Source organism: Mus caroli, chromosome 17 (genome assembly GCF_900094665.2).
Source record: "Mus caroli chromosome 17, CAROLI_EIJ_v1.1, whole genome shotgun sequence".
Taxonomy (NCBI): domain Eukaryota; kingdom Metazoa; phylum Chordata; class Mammalia; order Rodentia; family Muridae; genus Mus; species Mus caroli.
In genome coordinates this window covers 8,468,232-8,489,469 of record NC_034586.1, presented here as the reverse complement: position 1 = coordinate 8,489,469, position 21,238 = coordinate 8,468,232, and the positions used below count along the sequence as shown (strand labels likewise).

At 45.8% G+C, this 21,238-nt stretch overlaps 1 protein-coding gene across 1 annotated transcript in view; it reads left to right on the top strand.

Annotated features, from left to right (window-relative positions):
- Positions 1 to 21,238, top strand: part of LOC110284396 — a 48,623-nt gene that overhangs the window by 8,113 nt on the left and 19,272 nt on the right. Inside the window, exons 2-5 of the mRNA XM_021150140.1 lie at positions 7,262 to 7,336; positions 8,907 to 9,045; positions 10,179 to 10,279; positions 15,780 to 15,893. Coding sequence (XP_021005799.1) covers positions 7,262 to 7,336; positions 8,907 to 9,045; positions 10,179 to 10,279; positions 15,780 to 15,893 — 429 coding nt within the window. The remainder of the gene's footprint in view (positions 1 to 7,261; positions 7,337 to 8,906; positions 9,046 to 10,178; positions 10,280 to 15,779; positions 15,894 to 21,238) is intronic.

The window sequence follows — 21,238 nt, the reverse complement described above, 5'->3', positions numbered from 1 at the left end:
GGCCTCTGCATCAGCTCCTGCTTTCTGACCTGCTTGAGTTCCAGTCCTGACATCCTTTGGTGATGAACAGCAGTATGGAAGTGTAAGCTGAATAAACCCTTTCCTCCTCAACTTGCTTCTTGGTCATGATGTTTGTGCAGGAATAGAAACCCTGACTATGACACTGGTGTACAAACATTGTTGAGTAAATTCTCAAAGAATACTCAAAGAATATTCTCCATTCACAAAAACAGCATCAGATACATTGTTATCTTAACAGTGACAGGCTGCCTTAAGCTGAATAACCTGGGCTGCAGGGAGTGGGCTTCACTCTCCTCCTCTCATGGCAGCACCTGTAAGAGAACCCAGGGACAAGGAAGCAGAAACAACAGACTGCAACGCTTTGCAATTCTAGTATCTCTAATTGTCACTGTTCACAAAGCTGAAAACAGTTCCCACAGAAATAAAAACTAAACATGACAAGGACTGGAGAGACATCTTAGAGGGTAAGAACACTTGTTGCTCTTGCAAAGAACGTGGGTGATTCCCAGCATTTGTATGGTGGCTCACGATCATCTATAGCTGCAATTCCAGGAGATGCAACAGATGTATACATGGAACATATGCATGTAGAAGTTAGGCCTAAGCTGGGTGGTGGTGGTGCACGCCTTTAATCCCAGCACTCAGGAGGCAGAGGCAGGCAGATTTCTGAGTTCGAGGCCAGCCTTGTCTACAGAGTGATTTCCAGGACAGTCAGGGCTATACAGAGAAACCCTGTCTCGAAAAAAACAAAACAAAACAACAAAAAAAAAGTTAGGTCTAGTTTTTCCTCCCAGCCCCATGCTCCCAGAAATAAGACTCAGACTCAACATACATTTACAAATATCTTGGCCAAATATCTAGGCTCTTCTCTGACTAGATCATAACTAAAGATAACCATTTATTTTTAACCTACATTCTACAACATGACTGGCTACGGTACTCAGGCAACCCTATGCCCATCTCCTCCCATCTTTCCAGGGTAATCTTCCTGCAACTGGCTCTATCCCAGAATTCCTTCTCTCTCCAGGATGTCCCACCTCTATTTCCTGCCTAAGCCCTAGGCCATAGGCTTTTTAATTGACAGGTGATGCATCAACACACAATACACAAGATATTCTCTCTACAATTTCCCTTTTTAGTCCAATAAAAGGCTCCCTTTCTTTCAAATATATATTGAATACAACTATAATGATTATGAAACAATTATGAAATCTATACAGTATAATATACATTTATAATGTCCAATCCATAGTATTTGGCAATTAAGGAAATTTTTCTATTATTTATCCTATCTGGGTGTACTTACAGTTCTGCATCTAAATCAATTTCTATCCTAATTTGTATTATTAACTTAAAAATACTTTCTTAAACTTTTTTTTGGGGGGGGGGTGTTTGAGACAGGGTTCCTTTGTGTAGTCCTGGCTGTCCTGAAACTCACTCTGTAGCGCTGGCCTTGAACTCAGAAATCTGCCTGCCTCTGTCTCCCAAGTGCTGGGATTAAAGGCATGTGCCACCACTGCCCAACTTACTTTCTTAAACTTAAAACATCTTTTTAAATCCTAAACAACTCAAGCTTATAGTAAGACTATGACTATCTAGCCTTCAACCTCATCAGAGCCCTAAGAAGGAATAAATATTATCTGAGTATGTAGGAAGTGCTAGATCACAGCTTCCAAAAATAATAAAAATGACAGAGATTGCTGACTGCCTGGACAGTCCTCAATATTCTCTATAATGTTGGAGCATCTATCTTCAGCCTTCTGGCCCAGAATATCCAACAGACCTTTTGTGAAGCAGGAATTATAAAGGACTTGTTTACTGTGTCTTGGCAGAGTTAGGCAGTTGATTTCCCTGTGTCTGTTCTTTCTGGACAGCATTTTGTCTGTAGATGAAGTGAAGACATTTTCTTTGCCTAATGACTAGCTTGCCATAACTGAAGCAACTCAACATGGAAGTTATTAACGCTCATCATCATCTCTGAAATGGAATGAGGATACTGGCAGGAACAGACCTGACTCCTAGTTAAAAGATCTTATAATAATCAGATAGTTTTAAATGTCATATTCTGTGGATCTCTGAGGTTACTGATGCCCAGTTATCTATCTATATTATATCTGAATTGTCTAACATTGTTTATTCTTAGTTATATACTATCTGAATAACCTTGAAAACATTTTATTGTAACTAGCTAAACTAGTATCTAATATGACCATGAGTTTGACTATGACTATTAATTTGTATTTCTTAACCATTCCTAATAGTTCATAACTTGCATTTTATCATCTCTAACAGTTTGTAAAAGCAGCTTTCGAAAGTACTAGAACTTTATATTGCATCTTTAAGAATTATATAAGCACAATACCTCAAATAAATGTTAAAAACATATATACATTTCCCTCTTTTCTGTCCTAACATAGCATATCCCTGGTCTGGCAGTCTAAAGTCATTAAGAGTATGGATTGATTTAATCCAGCAGCCTTCTTCTTATATAGGTCTGCTCTATTTTGACCTCTCTCATAGGGGATTTGCAATACCATTACAACCATATAACTTATAACTATCTTCATTTTAATAATTTTAAACTAATTATTATTATTATTACTATTATTATCATAGTCAGGGTTTCTCTGTGTAGCCTGGGCTGATTTGGATTTGTAGATAGGATGTCATCAAACTCACAAGGTACCTATCTGTCCCTGCCTTATCTCCCAAGTACTGAGATCAAAGGCCAGGATTTGTTTATTTATTAGCTATGTAACCTTGAAAACAATTATACCAATTCCCATTTCTTTCTCCCTTCCTTGGAGATTAATATATATGTGGATAAATACACCTATATTCCCCTTGTTCTTTATATAAATTTAAGTTGATACATATTTATTTTTTTAATTATTAAGGATATTTTTACTTATTATTAAGCAAAAACATACATAGTATCCTTAAGGAAAAAAATGTGACAATTCTAATTTTAAACTGTCATTTGCAAGTGGCTGTATCTATCAGCAGTGTTGTGTAGACCAGGCTGGTCTAGAATTCCAGAGATTTGCCTGTCTCTGTCTCTTGTGTCTGCTGTTCTGTAGGGCTCAGAAGCTGTGCTGTGCCTAGCCACTCCCCTGTCCCTTTGTTTACAGGAGAAGGGTTTGGGCCTTCTGCGCAGCCAACCTAGGGCTGCATTTTTGCACACCATGAATGAATGCCTGGGAGAACCTGAAGTGGCTTATCCCACAGCTGAGGTCTCCTGGAAGTCTCCATGGATTTTGCCAAACGTTATGGGCTGCTTCCAGCCTGAGTGTACACAGGAGCCTCCCCCTTGGAGGCTGCTGTGCTCTGCCCTTGGGAGAAGCCTAACTTCTGTTCTGCCTTTAAACTTAGTAGGAGCTTCTTTTAAAAGCCACCTTCTATACTATCACTCTGTAGGCACCTGCTCCTTGGCTAAGCAACTTCCTTCCCATCTTGGAATGTTCTGGAAGGCTTTGGCTTTGATCTGCTTCCTTCCTTCCTTCCTTCCATCCTTCCCTCCCTCCTTCTTTTTAAGAGACCAGACCTCCTGTTCTGCTAGCCTCACTTTTTCCAGCTTTTTACTCTGGCCTTTTCAGGCTGTAAACGTGGGTTCTAACTGCTGTAAGCTGAACACCATTTTGTAGAACTTAGGCCTGGTTCTTCCTCCCAGCTCCATGCTCCCAGAGATAAGACTCAAGCTCAAAAAATATATTTACAATGCTAGGCTCTCCTCTGACTAGATCATAATTAAAGAGAACCACAAACTACAAGCTAAACCAATGTTCTCAGTCATCCTCCAGAACTTGACAGTAAGACCTTATGGCTGAGATACCAAGTAGCTGAGTCACAGACCACAAAAAGAGGCTAAGGAGACAGCCCAGTGGTTAAGAACACTCTATTCTTCTGGTGGTCCCAAGGTCAATTCCCAGCACCTACATGGTGACTCACAACCATCTCTAACTCCAGCTCCAGGGGTTCTACAACCCTCTCTGACATCCACAAGGACCACACACATGTGGTGTATATACATACGTGCAAGCAAACACTCATGTACATAAAGAAACATATATCTTTTAAAAAAATACTCAAAAGAACATGGAGAAATCATGCTGGTATTACCTTGGAAGCTTCGTCCGTACTGGATAGCTTTTATAGAGCTGGAAAGTGCTATGCTATGCTATGCTATGCTATGCTATGCTATGCTATGCTAACAGAGGAGGAAAGTAGTCGTCAGCCTTACCGAGCTGAGAACGAATGCTCTGAGATGTGGTAATAACTGGGCTGGCAAGACAATGCCCACTGGTGCAACAGACACACAAATGTTCTGGGAGTGATCGACTATTTTCTGATTGGATTGAAGTCCTACTCAATTCAAACCCCATACTGGAGCCAAGAACCTGTAGCTAGACAGGTCATGGGCTTCAGAGACATAGTATCTAACTGTCTCCTACAGATGCCTTTCCTTTGGAAAGCCACCCACAGATTAGTAGATTGGTCAGCCATCATGTGAGAAGCTTTTTATGGCAATCAATTAACAGCCAGCCACTACTGACCAATGTGCAGAGAATAAGAAATTCAGAAAGGCTTAACCCTGGGTGGGATGCCTTCATCACAACCCTTCCACCCAAGGAAGAGAGGGCAGAAGGATTATAGGAGCCATAGGTGGTGGATGACTACACAGAAACAATGCATTCTGGACACAGCAGAGCAGCTGCACATAAGAATCTACAGCCATTGAGGCTGTGCACAAAACTCGGGCTCAGACAAAATTACAGCACTGAGGAGAGGAGGTGGCATGTAGTCCCTCCCACCCCTAGCTAAAGGCTACTGGCAGCTGACCTTTGCTCGGAGAGACAGTCAGTTTTAAGGGTGTGGTTCCTGTGAATACGCTTGGCCCAGGGAGTGGCACTATTTGGAGGTGTGGCCTTGTTGGAGTAGGTGTGTCACTGTGGGTGTGGGCTTTAAGGCCCTGATCCTAGCTGCCTAGAAGCCAGTTTTCTCCTAGCCGCCTTCAGAACAAGAGGTGGAACTCTCAGCTCCTCCTGCACCATGCCTGCCTGGATGCTGCTATGCTCCCACCTTGATGATAATGGACTAAACCTCACAACCTGTAAGCCAGCCCCAAGTAAATGTTGTCCATTTAAGAGTTGTCTTGGTCATGGTGTTTCTTCAGAGCAGTAAAACCTTTGTCTTGCTGTGCCAAGACAAAGGGTGTGGCCCCTGGAGAGTAGGCCAGCTTCTAGTGAATGCCATAACTCTATGAGTGTATGGGCAGCAAAAAGTGTACTTCACAAATTAAAACAAACATACAAAAAACTAAAAAATAAAAACACAGAAGGCTGAGTGGGTAGAAAAGGGGGTGGGGTAAATATGACCCAAATGTATTGTATAAGACTCTGAAAGAACTAACCAAAATGAGAAAAGGAGTTTAAAGGAGTTGATAGATGAAGACTACATTGTGGTCAATAAGAGAAAGGTTGAATCATGCTTACCAATAATGTAAAACAGGTTATCATCCCACAAGACCAGAGCCCACAGCCTGTATAGTTGTATTTACACAACAAACGGGAAGGGAACCTGTCAAAAGTATACATCCAAAGGAGGGGAGGGCAGGGCAGGGGGAGGTGGGGATGCACACCCTTCTCTTGGATGGTAGTTATTCTTCTGTTCCTTGCCTGGTCACATGAAAGTGGACCACGGGAGAGTATGGTCCCTGTAAGTCTGCATGGGGGTGAGGTAGGGAATCTGATGTTTTAAGAATTCTAAGCACTTTGAGTTATTACAAACCACACACCTGTACTGTGATATCTTAAGTAAAATTATAGGAACTATGTCTCTTAGCTGAATTAGGGGCTGAAGAAGGCACTGAACCCAGGAATTCGAAAAGTTGTAGATTCAAATGTGTGTGTGTGTGTGTGTGTGTTTGTGTGTCCTGTATTAAATTCTTGCAGGTTCATTTAAAATTAATGTCAGGAGTTCCATTACAAACTGATAATATGCTGTTCTAATGTTCCAGTGCATGGCACATGAAATGTACAAATGAAAATATATTTGAATTTATTTTCATTGAGCAAAATGTATTGACAGGAATGTAAGCGAAGGCACGTGTGCAAGTATGCACACACTCAAGGACCCAGCAAGGTATGTGTGCACAGGCTCACTCAGGGACCCTAGGAGACACCCACTCTTTACCACAGTTCCTACTGGGGTCATTTAAAGTGATTTGTTGTGGATCTTTAAATATGAATAAGGTGTTTATGGTGATCTACTTATATGACACATCCCCATCTTCCCATAAACGATCATAAGTTTTAAGCGATTCTATACGTATACCTAGAGCCCCCCTGAAACTTATCCTCAGCTGGTTTTCCCACACACTTCCTGAACCATCTCAGATGCGAGGGCTTCAAAGGCTGGGAATTCCTAAATCTCTGTGTGTGTGTGGTCTGGGGAAAATGTCCTTGAGAAGGACCTGTGAGGCTGTCTAAGGTTCTGGGTACCCAGGCCTGGGGATTTCAGGTGCGAAGAATGGCCGCTGGGTGTCGCTGCTGTAAGGACAAGAAGGTGCGAGGACCTGCATCCCTGAGGATGCTCGAAATGTGCGCAAGAAGTAGGATGCCCCTACAGCGTCTGCAAGAGGCTGGGCCTGCCATGGAAGAATTCTAGCCCGGCAGTAAACATTTGGAAATCCCTTAGACAAGCTCCTTTAAGCAACCTGAAAGCATGGTTTACAAATTGGCAGAAACTGTGAGGAACGTTTGGGAAGTCAAATGACTTCTTTTAAAAGGAAAAACCGTTTCAAAAGACCCTGGAAGGTGGACCTAACACCTCTGGTCTCCCACCGTGGCCAGCAAAGGGTGTGTTGGGGGGTAGCGGGAAGGCAGTCCTTTACCTTGGAGTTGGAAGCCCATCTGCCCCCTGCAACTGCAGGTCCTGAGAAGAGATCACAGCATCCGATGGTCTTTCCTCCTCACCCCTAACGACACAAACTTGAAGGGGGAACCGATGGAGACTACAAACAGGTTTATAGCCTGCCAGCAGGGCTCTGGGCTCCAAATTGCCCAGCGAGGCAGTCCCCGGTGGTTTTGGCGGGGCGGGTGCGCAGGGCCCCGCCGCGCACTCATTAGCGCCCACTCTGCTTAATGGCTTCCTGTGGTTGCTTGTTTACTTCTTCCTTGCCTGAGGCTTTGTTCCTGGCCACCGCTCGCCTTGCCCACCACCTTTCTTTGCTTGTTTGCAGTCGCAGCCCGAAGCTTGGTCAGCATCCCCGCCCAAGGCTTCAACCAGGTTCCCTCCCAGGTCCAACGCCTACCTGGTAAGACAGAATCCGGGACGTGTACTCCTGTGAGCAGGAGCACGCTGAGCATCCCAAAGGCCCAGAAAAGGGGGCGCTGCTTCCTGCTGTGCTAGGCGGGCATTTGTCACAAATCCCTCCACCAGGGACCACCGCCAATCACCTGCCCAACAGGCAGAGGGGAGGGAGACCCAACACCTCTACCTAAGCTCTATACACCCGTGAGCCTCTCTAAGGATCTAAAGCTTGAGTAAGCAGCCCCCCACCCCTGCTGCCCCCAGCGCTGTTCCTTTTATCACTTCCTGTAGAGGGGGTAAGAGTTCTTCCTTTAGAAAGCCACAGCCTGAATCTGAGGTAGTCCATAGTCTCCACAAAAAATTAGCTTAGCCTGCCTCCCATTTCTGCATCAGGAATTAGATGGGGGTCGGGCAGTGTTTGTGGAATGCAAGGTGCGTTTTGATCATCCAAAACCAAACGAATGAACACCAACCTGTAGCTAGAGGGCAGTGCATGGCCGATTTTATTTTACTCTTGGATTTGTTAAATCTCAGGCCACATTGTTTTGCAGGGGAGCCTGCTCAGGCCCACCGCAGATCAAATGAAATCTAATGGTCTCTGTGCCAGGTGCATTGTTAGTTCATAGGCCACTCCACTAGGCTCCTCTCAGGGACCTAGCAGTGACGTACGCCATCCTCTGCCTAATGCCAGGTGCGCAGGTGCGGGCTCTGTATGAAAAGACTACCCAGCTCTTTCTGTTCTAGGCGTTCTCTCTCCCCCTTTCTTCTGTCCTCTGAATCCCCTTTCTCACCTTCTCTGCACCACTCTCTGCATGCGTCCTCCAGACTCGGCTTACTGCCTCTACCCTTCCCAGGTGTTACTCCTCTCTCTTCTCCCAGTAAGGCCCCTTTACACCAAATCTGTTGCCTGGTATAATTTCTCAGGGACATACCTTGGCATGGGCCCACCAGTTAGCCCCCCTCGCTGCATTATATTTCATAATAGTCATGAACTCCAGCTAAGCTCTGTGTCTGCCAGCTTCTTAAAGAGATTCCCTTACCCAAGGCCGCCCCAGAAGTCCGGGGGTTAATCTCTGCACAGAAAGTGACTTTGGAATGGCCTTTCCATTAAGCAGCTACGGGCTTGGTTGCTTGAGGGCTTGGTTGCTTGACGCTGGAATCACATACGAAAGCCATTCAGAATAGTCAACAGTAGCTGTTCCTCCATGTGTCTGAGACTCCTTTAAGAGTGGCCCTGGAGATGGACCCCTGTACCTATGAAGCAGAAGTGCATTTGAAAGGGGAAGCATCCCAAGGCCTCCTTTCTGCTAAACTGGCAAGCGCAGCAAATAGCATGCGCCTGTGTGGCAACTAGGATAGAGGGTGGTGGTCACAGAGGACAGATGATGTTAGGAGTGCACTTCTTCTGGTTGCCTTCAGACCAGCCCTCCCCCCAACCAAGCATCTGCTAGTGTTAACTTCAGGCTGCTACCAATTAGCTAAAAAAAAAAAAAAAAAAAAAAAAAAAAAAAAAAAAAAAACCTACCTATATGCCCAGTGTACTTATCTATATGCCCATTCTCTTTGGAAAAAAGATTATAGGGTTGCAAAACGAGCTGACCAAATGTGGGATCTTGAAGAGCATGAGCGATGACGAGGATTTCTGGAAACTGGTTCAGGAGGAAGCTCTTGGAGTGGGAACTAAAGAAAAGCTCCAGAAGATAAAACTTAAGTGTATGGATATTTCTTCCCCGCTCCCTGGGGGGTTTTGTCCCTTTGAGCATGCAGTTCTAGGAAGCAACTAGCGCTCTCTCTGTCTTCTTGGCCCTTAGCCATTATCTATATTTTAAAAAGAGCCAGGTGGATCCGGGAAGTCGGCTCAGCCAATGAGGTGCTTGCTGTGCAAGCATGAGGTGCTCAGTTCAGTCTCTAGCATTCATGTAAAAGCCAGGTGTGGAGCGGAACTTGTGATCCCCACATCAAGGAGACAGAGAGCAAGGATCCATAGGCTGGCTGCACAGCCAGGCTAGCTGAATTAGTGAACTCCCAGGCAGTGAGAGACTCTATTTTTTTTTAAGGTGGAGAGTGATTGTGGCAGACCTGATAACAATCTCTGGCCTTCACATAAACCGTTACTTGTACACACACACATATACACACATACACACAAGCATGCATGCACACCTGAACACACATATGCATGCACACCCCCACATGTGCACACCTGCAGGCATGTACACACACACACACACACACACACAAAGCAGTGGCATCTTTTTTATTGCATCTCAATTGGACCCAGGAGCTCTCAATTGAACCCAGGTCTACAAGCACGTTGGACAAGTATTCTAACACTTACATCCTCAGCTCTTTATTTGAAACAAAGCACAAACAAAAGCAATAATAACCATTTTGAGGCAGTCTTATTAGGTTGCCCAAACTGATCTCAAACTTGCAGTCTACTACCAGCCCCTGCATTTTGAAAGACAAGATCTCCATATGTAGTGCAGCAAGCCACTCTCAAACCCCTGCCCTTTCTGTTGGCAGTTCCTCCTAAGCCTCCTGGGTACCAGGGATTCAGGTGTTGGATGCCACCCTTAGCTCCATAAATAAAAATATCCAATACCATATAGATATACCAATTAGATAAATGAAGGCTGAAATTCAGAAGTAAGTCTTGCATAGATAAAAAGCTTGCACATTTCCCGTTTTATGCTTAAGGGGACAGTCTGCTCAAGCCCCGAGCTGGATTTTTAATCCTAAGCAGCCCATCTCAACACAAGTTCACATTTTGCCTGCATATAGGATAATGGACATTTATACAGTACACATTTGGCTGCTGATAACCCTTTAGTCTCTCTCCCCAGTGATGAATCCCAGGCCCTGGCCACCAGCTGCTTCCAGGAGAAGGGAGACCAAGATGCTGGTCAGCAGTGATCAAGACAGTGGGGCACGCCAGGGAACACAGGTAAGAGTTTCTCCCAGGGGCTGGTGAGATGGCTCAGTGGGTAAGAGCACCCGACTGCTCTTCCGAAGGTCCAGAGTTCTAATCCCAGCAACCACATGGTGGCTCACAACCATCCGTAACGAGATCTGGCGCCCTCTTCTGAAGTGTCTGAAGACAGCTACAGTGTACTTACATGTAATAAATAAATAAATCTTTAAAAAAAAAAAAAGTTTCTCCCAGCATGAAAAATGCACTTTTTCAATGCAGTTTTTTTCTCTAGTAAGGAAAAAATGTTTCATGTCTACTACATTACAGTCCTGTTTGTTTGTTTGTTTGTTTGTTTAGCAGTAAAAGAACCGTTTAGGGAAGCAATTGGAGTGTCCTGCATTTTGAAATTCTTACTATTTGAAAATACTTTTACCTCACGTGCCTAATTTCATTTGAAGAATGTACAACAAGGACGTTCTTGATTCCTGTCTTCCAGGTGCATCTTGGGAGAAAAACAAAACAAAACATGGAATTGAAATGACTCAGGGAAGGGGACAGGTTAGCAAGAAAAGTGTGAGCTACTTTTAACAGAATACATCCTTACTGTGACTCTGTCCACCGAGGTGGGGGAGGGCATGGGGCTCATGTCTTCTAGAGCATGTGGTGGGGCAGCTCCGAACAGGAAGCTGAAATTAGCTGAACCTAAGGGGAACTTCAGAGCCCCATCCCTGGGGACCATACTGCCAACAGCCAGGCATAACTTTCTCAAATGATCCACAGTGTCTCCAATAAGGCCGGCAGCCAGGGAGTGAGGACCATGAGCCTGCATGGGGAGTATGTCATAATCAAACCACAACAGCAGCCAACTGGGAGCAATTGCTTGGAAAGAAAGTTATTTGGCTTTTTATTCTATAAACCCAGAATACAAGCCATTCAGGAAGCCCCGTTGGGGATGAGCAACCACTCAGTGGTTAGGAGAACTTGCTGCTTTTCCAGGAGGCCGCCAGTTCAGCTCCCAGCATCTACATCAGGTAGATTACAGCTACCTGCATTCCCACTCCAGGAAGCCTGACACACTGGCCTCTATGGGCACTTGTGTGCATGTGGGTAGACACACACACACACACACACACACACACACACACACGCACGCGCGTGCACGCGCGCCTCTTGTGATCTCACAGGGACTTGTTTTTGATGAGGGAGGACTCTGTTCTGTGGAGTGCAGGCTGTCCAGCTGGGCTGCATTCAGCTGCTGCCTTAGTGAGACACTTGGCTTTGCCTCTGTGCAGTGCCCAGCTTTGCTGTGGGACATGAAGCTGGTGATCTATCTGATCTACCACCAGCCTCCAGTCCCCACCCCACCCTGCTGTTCTGTGTATCTGCATTCCCTCCAGCTAAATGACACCATGCTAAGGAGCCTCAGGGCCACACTTTGGATATTGAAGACTGAAGGATCTCAGGAGTCAGTGTGGACCATGCATGCGTGTCCAGGCTGCACCGGTCAATGGTATTTCAATTTTACTTGCTTAAGTTTTAACTTACACACTTGTCGTGGTGATGGAGAAGCCTCGTCCTGGGGAAGGAAATCTGAACTTGACTTTTGACCTTGCTCCCTAACAGGTGGTTTGGATAGGGACCCCCGAGTCATGTCTTCTTAGAGGTACAGAAACAATGTCTGCCTAAAAGGGCCTCTTAAAATCAAGTGGTGGTAGCACAGAGTGGCCTTTAATCCCAGCACTTGGGAGGCAGGCAGATCTATGAGTTTGAAACCAGCCTATTCTACAAAGTGAGTTCCAGGACAGCCAAGGCTGCACAGCAAAACTCTGTCTCAAAAAAAAAAAAAAAAAAAAAAAAAAAACAAGCAAATAAATCGATAAATAAGGTCCTTGTAGGAGGAGCCCACATGCAAAGGTCCTGGAATCAAGCTCTCCGAGGATAAGCATGAAGACTGAATTGTTACTGAGAATATTGTTTTCAACCACAGATGGTTGTGTGAACTTTGATTTTTTCTTTTCTTTTGGAGATAGGGGCTACATAGCCCTAGGTTGGACCTCAAAATTGCAATCCTCCTGTCTCAGTGTCCCAAATGCCAGGATTGTAGATGGGTGCCACTATACTAAGCTCAAATAATCTTATTAACTTAACCTGTTGAGTTTTGAACTTCTCTACTGGAAAGCTCTTTCAGCCCAAGAGGCAGCCAACACATTCTACCCTGCCCAGTCTGTGAGCAGAGCTGAGCCCGGCACTGGTGGAAGACTGCTTCACACTCAGGCGCAAGGAGCACCCAGTTTAAATTTGCTACACAGACCATATTGAGGAGGGGCAGTCTGTCAGGTGGCTGAACTTGGCTGAAGGTTTAATTTACTTATCAACTGCATTTGCTGGAGAGGACAGACCGGCCCTTGACTATAGACCACAGATGTGTCTAGCAATTTTGAAACAAAATAACTCTTAGAGTTCAGGAAAGGTGGTTTTCTCAATGAGCGGTAGAAACCGGCAACAACTGAAGACAATCGCCATCTTTATCATCTTTGTAGAAGTCTCAACAGTGGGGTTTGGAGGTCAGTGTGTGTGGGGTGACTGGGTTTAGGTGAGGGTGTGAGGTTATGAGGAACGTCCTCTTAAGGGGAGTCTTGGTGAGGCTTGCTCTCCCCATCCTCTACATGCCAGCATGTAGTGGGGAAGTGGCTGTCTCCATCCCTAAGACCTACTCTGTTGGCTCCATGATCTCTGACTTCCACCTTCGGAACTATGAGAAAACAGATTTCTGCTATTTAAACAGCCCAGCCTGTGATATATTCTATGTTATCCACTGGAACTAAGCCAGTAGTCCAATATATACATTATATGGTTCTTTCTTTATCCAGGGTAGCTTCAGAGACCAGAAAGAGGACCCATAGGAAGGTCAGGGAGTTTCGGATCAATATGGGTGGAGTTCTCTTTTGTTTATTGACAACTGGTGCACGCCTTTAATCCCAGCACTTGGAAGGCAGGCAGGTGGAGTGAGTTCTAGGACAGCTAGGGCTATGTAATGAGACTGTGTCTCAAAAAGGCGGGGGAGGAGGGGTGTCATTGGCCAGGCTGGCTTTGACACTCCCCTTCCCCCCCAGAGCATATTGTTATGACTCAAGATGTATAATAACTTAGATATAAAACAGAAGCGACTAGAAAAGTGAACACACAATGTGGTGACCTACTATACCTGTTTTAGCAGCTATAGATTACCTATATCTCTAGAGGTGGGACTTTGTGAGATTTTCCCCATTCATTTTGGCATGTTATATGGTGATGCCATCTTCATGTTGGCATGTCAGCTGGTGATGTCATCATTTGGTGAGGTGACCATATTGTTGAGACTTCCTTCATGGGTGCAGCTTCCCTGCCAAATATACAAGACTCAATCTTGCAGCAGATGTCCCGGCCTGAGGCCCTTCCACTCTCCCCACCCTGTTGTCCTGAGGCTCCTTAAGCTTTAGCTGTAGGAGCCATAGTGTAGATGTGTCAATCAGGGCTGGTCAGTTGTTATCTGTGTTTTGACCACTTGTGAATTTCTGAAATGGTCTCCACCTGCTGCAAGAAGCTTCATTGATGAGATATGTATATTTTCAAATAATTTATTTTTATTTTATATGCATTGGTGCTTTGCCTGCATGTATGTCTGTGTGAGGGTGTCAGGTCCCCGGAACTGGAGTTGTAGACAGCTGTGAACTACTGTGTGGGTGCTGGGAATTGAAACTGCTTCCTCTGGAAGAGCAGTCAGTGCTTTTAACTGCTGAGCCATCTGTCTCTCCAGTCCAAGATATATACTTCTTAATGCTATATTAGCCATTAATCAGTTTTTTAGATTTTTTTATTTAGTTTATATATGCAAGTGTTTTGACTGCATAGATGTGAGGACACCAGGAACATACACTGTCACACTGTCTATAGAGGCCAGAAGACCTGTCAGATCCTCTGGAAATGGATCACAAACACTTGGGAGCCTCTTTTGTTTTTCCGAGACAGGGTTTCTCTGTATAGCCCTGGCTGTCCTGGAACTCACTCTGTAGACCAGGCTGGCCTCGAACTCAGAAATCTGCCTGCTTCCCAAGTGCTGGGATTAGAGGCGTGTGCCACCACCGCCTGGCTTGTGAGCCTCTTAATGGGCTCTGAAAACCAAACCCAGGTCCTCTGGTGAAGTAGCAGCTGCCTTTAATATCTGAGTCATTTCTCCATCTCATGACCTCTAACCCTTTATCCTCTTGTCTTAGCTGGGATGACAGGGCTGTATCATCACCATATCCAACTTCAACTCCGTAGCTTTCTATGGGATGTTCATATTATTATAACCTCCGAATTTAAATGGGGGCTTACTTAAAGGACCATCTGTAATAATTAAAGGGCTTTGGGGAAAGACTCTGGATGATGAACTAGAAATAAGCAGTGTCCTGGGTAAGTGTTTGAAGAGCAGAAGCCTAGTCCTTGGACGCTGTCTTGGTTAATCTGCCCTCTAAGCCTGGGAAGTGGAGTACTTGAAATTTTTAGCAGACTCACATTAGAGGCAAAGAAAAGGATCATGGGACAAGCTGGTCACACATGTCACCATGTACCATGGGTACAGATTGGCCCTGGATCCAAACCCAGCCTACCACTAAACCCATAGGTTGGGCTATGTGCTGTCTCCCCAAACTGGGAGTTACCCAGCGCATGTAGGACACTTCTCATGGACAATGACTATGAGATTATGATTCAAACAATGTATTTGTTTATTTTATGTGTGTGAGTACACTGTCTCTGTCTTCAGACACACCAGAAGAGGGCATCAGATCTCATTAGAAGTGATTGTGAGCCACCATGTGGTTGCTGGGACTTAAACTCAAGACCTCTGGAAGAGTAGCCAGTGCTCTTAACCACTGAGCCCCATATTTGTGTATTTTTAAGAATGCATTTTATTGCTTATGTGTATGTGTGTTTCCATGTGCATATGCATGAGGGTGCCTGAGGAGGAGGCCAGGAGAGGGTGTCAGGTCCCCCAGAGCTGGACTCACAGTGTGTGCTGGGAACTAAACTCTGGTCCCTTAAAAGAACAGCAAGCTCTCTTAGCCACTGAGCCATCATTTTTCCAGTCTCCAAAGTCAAAATGTATGAGTAATTCATTGTCTTTTATGCCTGAGAGGCCTTCCTCAAATTGCTTTCTGCTGTGTGACTCTTTGCCTCCCTGCTGAGGAGAGTCAGGTGAATTTGAAATTAGTTTCCATACAGAGGCTGATGCAGCTCACACCAAACTGTGAGAAAGTGCCCCTCCCCTCCTTTAATCTGGCCTGGCCCACAGGAGGCCAAGCTCCTGTTTGGTCTGAAGGAGCAAGGCACACACATCTGCGATCCACATGGTGACTCAGGAGGCCGCCAGGAGGAGGGGATGGTTCACAGCAAGGTGAGAAAAAATAAAGCTGAAATGAGACTCTTTTAAACATGAAAAGGAGAAGAAGTGCCTCTGAAATTAAATCCAAAATGAATTTAAGGTAATGGCCGACATCTTGTCAACAAGCAGGACCATCCAGGGAGAGAACAGGAAGCTGTGGAGGATGGCCCGGAGGAGGAGAGGAAAAAACAGGGCCCGCACCAACCTGGCTTGGATCCACCCAAGCATCGAGGGGACACAGCGGTATGTTTTCACAGCGTGTGCACGTGTGTGCGCATGCGGGCTTACGAAGTTATCGAACCCCGTGGTGCTCGATGTGATGTGGTTTTGATTAGAGGTGTGGTTTGGAGATTCGGGTTGGTGTGTCCTGAAGTCGATGCTGAATGAGGTGTAGCCACCAAGACAGGGATCTTTTGAATTTGGGTTTCCATGGTGCCTGTAATGTGGGTGCACTTAAGCCTGACTGCGTGGACCAGAGGCAACATCTCACGGGGAAAGCCGTGTCTCCCCTCACCTGCAGAGATGCAGGCAAGATGCCAACGGAGTTGGTTCAGAAAGCCGGAAAGCAGCCCTCTGTCTATGCCACTGTGGAAAGATGGTACTTCCCGTTTCTTTTTTGTTCACGGGGACCACTGTCACCTCCTTGGTATTGCTTTGCTGTCAACAGTGTGCTCCCATTGACCATTGCCAGTTGAGGAGTCAATTTGACCTGTTAAAGGAGATAGCTGGCGTTTTTTGCAGCAAACCGCAGCTTGGGTCAGCTTAGGTGATGATCAAATGCAGGTCACCTCCTGGGGGTGTTCTCTACATACCTGTCCTAGAGCAGGTGGCCCTGTCACAGGAAAGTGGCACAGAGGGCTACTCTTCACACAGGTGGGACTGTAGGCCTAAAGTCTACCAATCCTATAGGACCTGCTACATGTATGACTGAGTGATATGAATTAGTAACCCTGGGTTGTGTTAGAATGTAAATCCTCAGGCCGTCCTCACTTCTGAGTCTGAAACTGTGGGCATGGGCCAACCTCCAGGGACTTCTGGTGTAAGAACTTAGCTTGAGACCCTAGCTAGGCTCCAGCTCAGCTCAGACATTAGACATCCGCATTGAATTGGGAGCTCTGCTCTGGAGCTGTTAGGACAGATTGCCTGACTTCTATGTTTTGCACACCAGCCCTGCCTGACACCTCAGGTTTTCCTGTCACCCTTCCCTGGCCTTGAATGGTGATCGGCAAAATATATCCACCTGACTTACTTGTTCACTGGCAGATTTCCCCCTACTCCACCCCACCCCCGCCCCGTCCTGGAACCTAGGGTTAATGGGACATACTAGGGAATTAATCAGTCGTCCTTACATTGGGTTTTGAGACAAAGGTCTCACTAGTCTGTCTCCCAGAATGGCCTTCTTGCCTCAGCCTCCTAAGTAGCTGGTACTGTGGGTGTGGCCCACCCCAGCAGTCTCTGCAAAAGACTCAGCAATGCTGGTGGCTTTGGTTTTCAATGGTAAGACCTCCCCTTGGTATCAAGTTGCTCTGTTACTGAACATATACATCAGTCATCATCCCCCCGGTACACATGAGGTCAAGTTGCTTTGTCGTGCTGAAGCTGTCTGTGAGCTTATATGGAATGTGTAAGGGACAGAGGCCACAGGTATTAAAAGACCCTAGTGTGGAAAGCAGAGGCAGACTTAGACTGTGTGTGTGTGTGTGTGTGTGTGTGTGAGAGAGAGAGAGAGAGAGAGAGAGAGAGAGATCGCTGCTGTAAGTCCATGTTGTGTTGCAGTCAAGGAATATCTGAGGCCCATTTCTCACACTTCTGAAGGCTGGGAGGTCCAAAGTCAAGGGTCATCCATTGCTCTTCGGAGGAAGATGAGAGAGAGAGAGAGAGAGATAGAGAGAGAGAGAGAGATTATGAGAGGGAGAAGGAAGAGAATAAGGCACCTGTGTGCACACACTAATCTCTGCCAGTTACCCATGCTCATGAGCCTGGTGGCCCGATTATGTCCCGATGAGTCCCACCTTTAGCAGCAGTTGTACCAGGCATTACCTCTAACAGGTGGATCTGACAGCCTGTTAGACCACAGCCACCGCCCTTCATCCCTCAGCCTGCAGGCACATGGCCTGAGCAGGAGGGACAATGACCATATGGTCACTAAAAGTGTACCAGTGTGCTTCCAAGTCAAATGGAGGGCCCGTCCCCTGGCTCAGACAGTTCCTAACTCCATCCCTTCGCCCCCACCCCTGGTTGATAAGCCAGCAAGGTCAGAGCACAGTGTGCCCTTGTCCTTTCCCAAATGGGTGTGTAGCTCAGACCGACAACTCTGCACAGAAGCTAGGCAGAGGTGAGAGGAGAATCTGGGGCCAGGAAAATTGGGCAAGAGATAAGGAGAAGACTGAAACAGAAGTAAGGCATTCAGAAAAGCCACTTGTCACTGAGAGACCTGTTGGCAGCTTCCTTCAGTTTGGCTTTGCTGTGTGTATGCATGTGTGTGTGTGTGTGTGTGTGTCTGTGTGTGTGTGTAAGCCTGTGAGGACTTGGAGTCTTAAGCAGTCACTCTCCACCTTACTTTTTGAGACAGACTCTCTGACTGATTGGGCTGGGCTGGCCAGTAGTGAGCCCGAGGGATCGATGTGGTTTTCCCTCCCCAGTGCTAGGATCGTTGGCACTGTGCTATTGTACACCAAGTTAGCTCCCATCCTGCCTGCGCAGTCAGCACTTACTGCACTGGCTTCCTGACAGAGGAGAGCTTGCTTGCAGAGAAGTCTGTTGGGGGCTCTTGAGGAGAAACTCTGGGATGACAGAACCTGTAGGTCATTTTATAAATTTGCCTATCTTCCTCCTAACCTCCAAGACAGGGTTTCTCTATGTAGCCCTGGTTGTCTGGAATTAACTCTGTAGACCAGGCTGGCCTCAAACTCACAGAGATCCATCCACCTGCCTCTTCGTCCCGATTGTTGGGCTTAAAAGCATGTACCACCACCAGCAGCAGCTAAACTTGCTTATCCTAACGCCAGATTTTACCCCGTTTTCTGGCTTTCTTCTTGTGGCTGGTCTCCCTTTTCCTTTATTTAATAGTTTATAGTTTATTGGAAATTCATTGTACAGTTATGGGTTTCATGAGGACAATTTCCTTTCAACTATAATTGTGTACTCAGAAAATGGTACTTAGCCAATTTGATGGGTTTGAAACTAAAAAAAAAAAAAAAAAAAATAGATCAACTTTTCTAATTATGTTATTTCCCGTGTTCATCCTTGTAATTTGTTCAACACTAAAAAACTATTTTCAATATTTTAAGCCAGGAGGCTGTGGTGCATGTCTTTAACCCCTGTACTTGGGAGGCAGAGGAAGGCAGATCTACACAGAGAAACCCTGTCTGGTGTGGGTGGGGAGAGGACTTTAAGTCCGCATACAGAGCCACAGGTGTCTTGTGGCATCTCCACACAATATAGCATTACACTGTGCTCTTGGCCATCTGACTCACTCCCCCTCCCCCTGACTGCCCTGTCCTCTCCCTATACAGTCCTCTCTCCTGTGCCCGTCCTCTCCCCATATAGTCCTCTCTTCTGTGCCCCAACCTCTCCCCATACAGTCCTCTCTTCTGTGCTTCTTGACTCAAAAATTCTATTACCCACCCCCACTCAGCCCTGAGAGCTCTTTCTTCTCTTCTGTTGGACCCCTTCTAGTCTCATGATACACACACACACTCTCTCTCTCTCTCTAGACACATACATGCTCTAGACACACACACATGTACTAGACACACACACATAAACACTAAACACATATGCACAGAAGACAGAAACACACACATACACACACATGCACATACATTACACACACACATACCAGATATACACACTCACAAATACAGAGACACACCAGATATACACATTTATACATATTAACACACACACACATAGACACACACAAATACACACACTGGACACACACACAAGCATTAGACACACATACACACACACACACACCAGACACAGACAGACACACAGACACATACACATATACACACATACACACATGTAGACACACACACCACATACACACCAGATATGCACATTCACATACAGCAGACACACACTAACACATAGACACACACACCAGACACACACAAAGACACACATACTGGGGACACACACCAGACATACACAGACACTCACAAACAGACATACATAGAATCACAGACACCCACATGCATACACATACTCACACACACTTACACACACAAACATACACAGTCAGACACACCAAAAATGGGGGGAAAAAAAAAGAAAAATTTTCCACTTGTGACCCATTATTGCTCAAGATCTTTTATATGATTCTGGGTATACACAATTCATTTGTGACTAGTAAATCATAGTCTGTATATTGAGATTTTACAGTCTCCAGTGCTGAAGACTTCACTAAGCATGTATATATGACAATGAAGCCTTGTCTTCAATGCTCAGGACCCACTAAGCACATATACATGAAGTATGTTGGCAGCCATTCTAAAACCATTCGGAGACTCTCCTCTAATCCCTAGTCAAATTTTATTTAATAATATTTTAAAGATGTCAAATTCAAGTCTCTCCTGGCTACCTGAATAGCTGCTTATCATCTTTCTAGGCATCCACATATCTACCTGCCTGCCTGCCTATCAGCCTCCCTATACACTCTTGTATAAATACCATGCCTTCATTCATTTACAGCCAGTGAAATTGCTCAGTGGTCAAAAAACACTGGTCCTGCAACCCCGGTGATCTGAGATCTGTCACTGTAAGTCACATAAGAAGCAACACTCAATGGCACACCTCTGCAGTCAATCCAATGCTCTGGTAGGCAGAGGCAGAACAACCCCCCACCCCAAAATACACATAAGAAGCAACACTCAATGGCACACCTCTGCAGTCCATCCAATGCTCTGGTAGGCAGAGGCAGAACAACCCCCCACCCCAAAATACACATTTAAAAATAATGTATCTTTAAAACCTCTCATTTAAAATAGATATGATACTGTAAGTTTATAATCCCACTTCATCCCTGCCCCCTCCCCCACCCCTACCATCCTACCCCACCCCTGCCTCTCCACCTCCTTCCTACCGCCCCACCCCACCCCTGCCTCCTCACCCTATCCCTGCCTCCATACTCCACCCCTGCCTCCCCAACCCACCCTTGCCTCCCTACCTCTGCCTCTTCACTGTCATCTGTTCTCCATGTCCAAGGCATCTCTGAACATTTGCCTTAGCTTATAAACACTACAACATGTTTTACTCTTAGCTTAAAGGTGATCCCATTTTGCCAGCAGAGGTCCCTCTGTTCAGTCTTCTTCCGTGACTCCTCAGGGCAGAGGTACTGACAGGAGAACCTCTGTTCCCTGCCTCACACAGACAGCTTGGGCCACTCTCTATTTGAGAAAAGCTGGGGTTCCAGGTCACTCAGGAGAGCACACTGTGTCCCAAGACCAGCTTGTGAGGCAGTGGAGGGGAGGTAGAGTGACACATGATTGGGATCTCACTGTTTGCTCCTACCTTGTGTGTGTGTGTGTGTGTGTGTGTGTGTGTGTGTGTGAGAGAGAGAGAGAGAGAGAGAGAGAGAG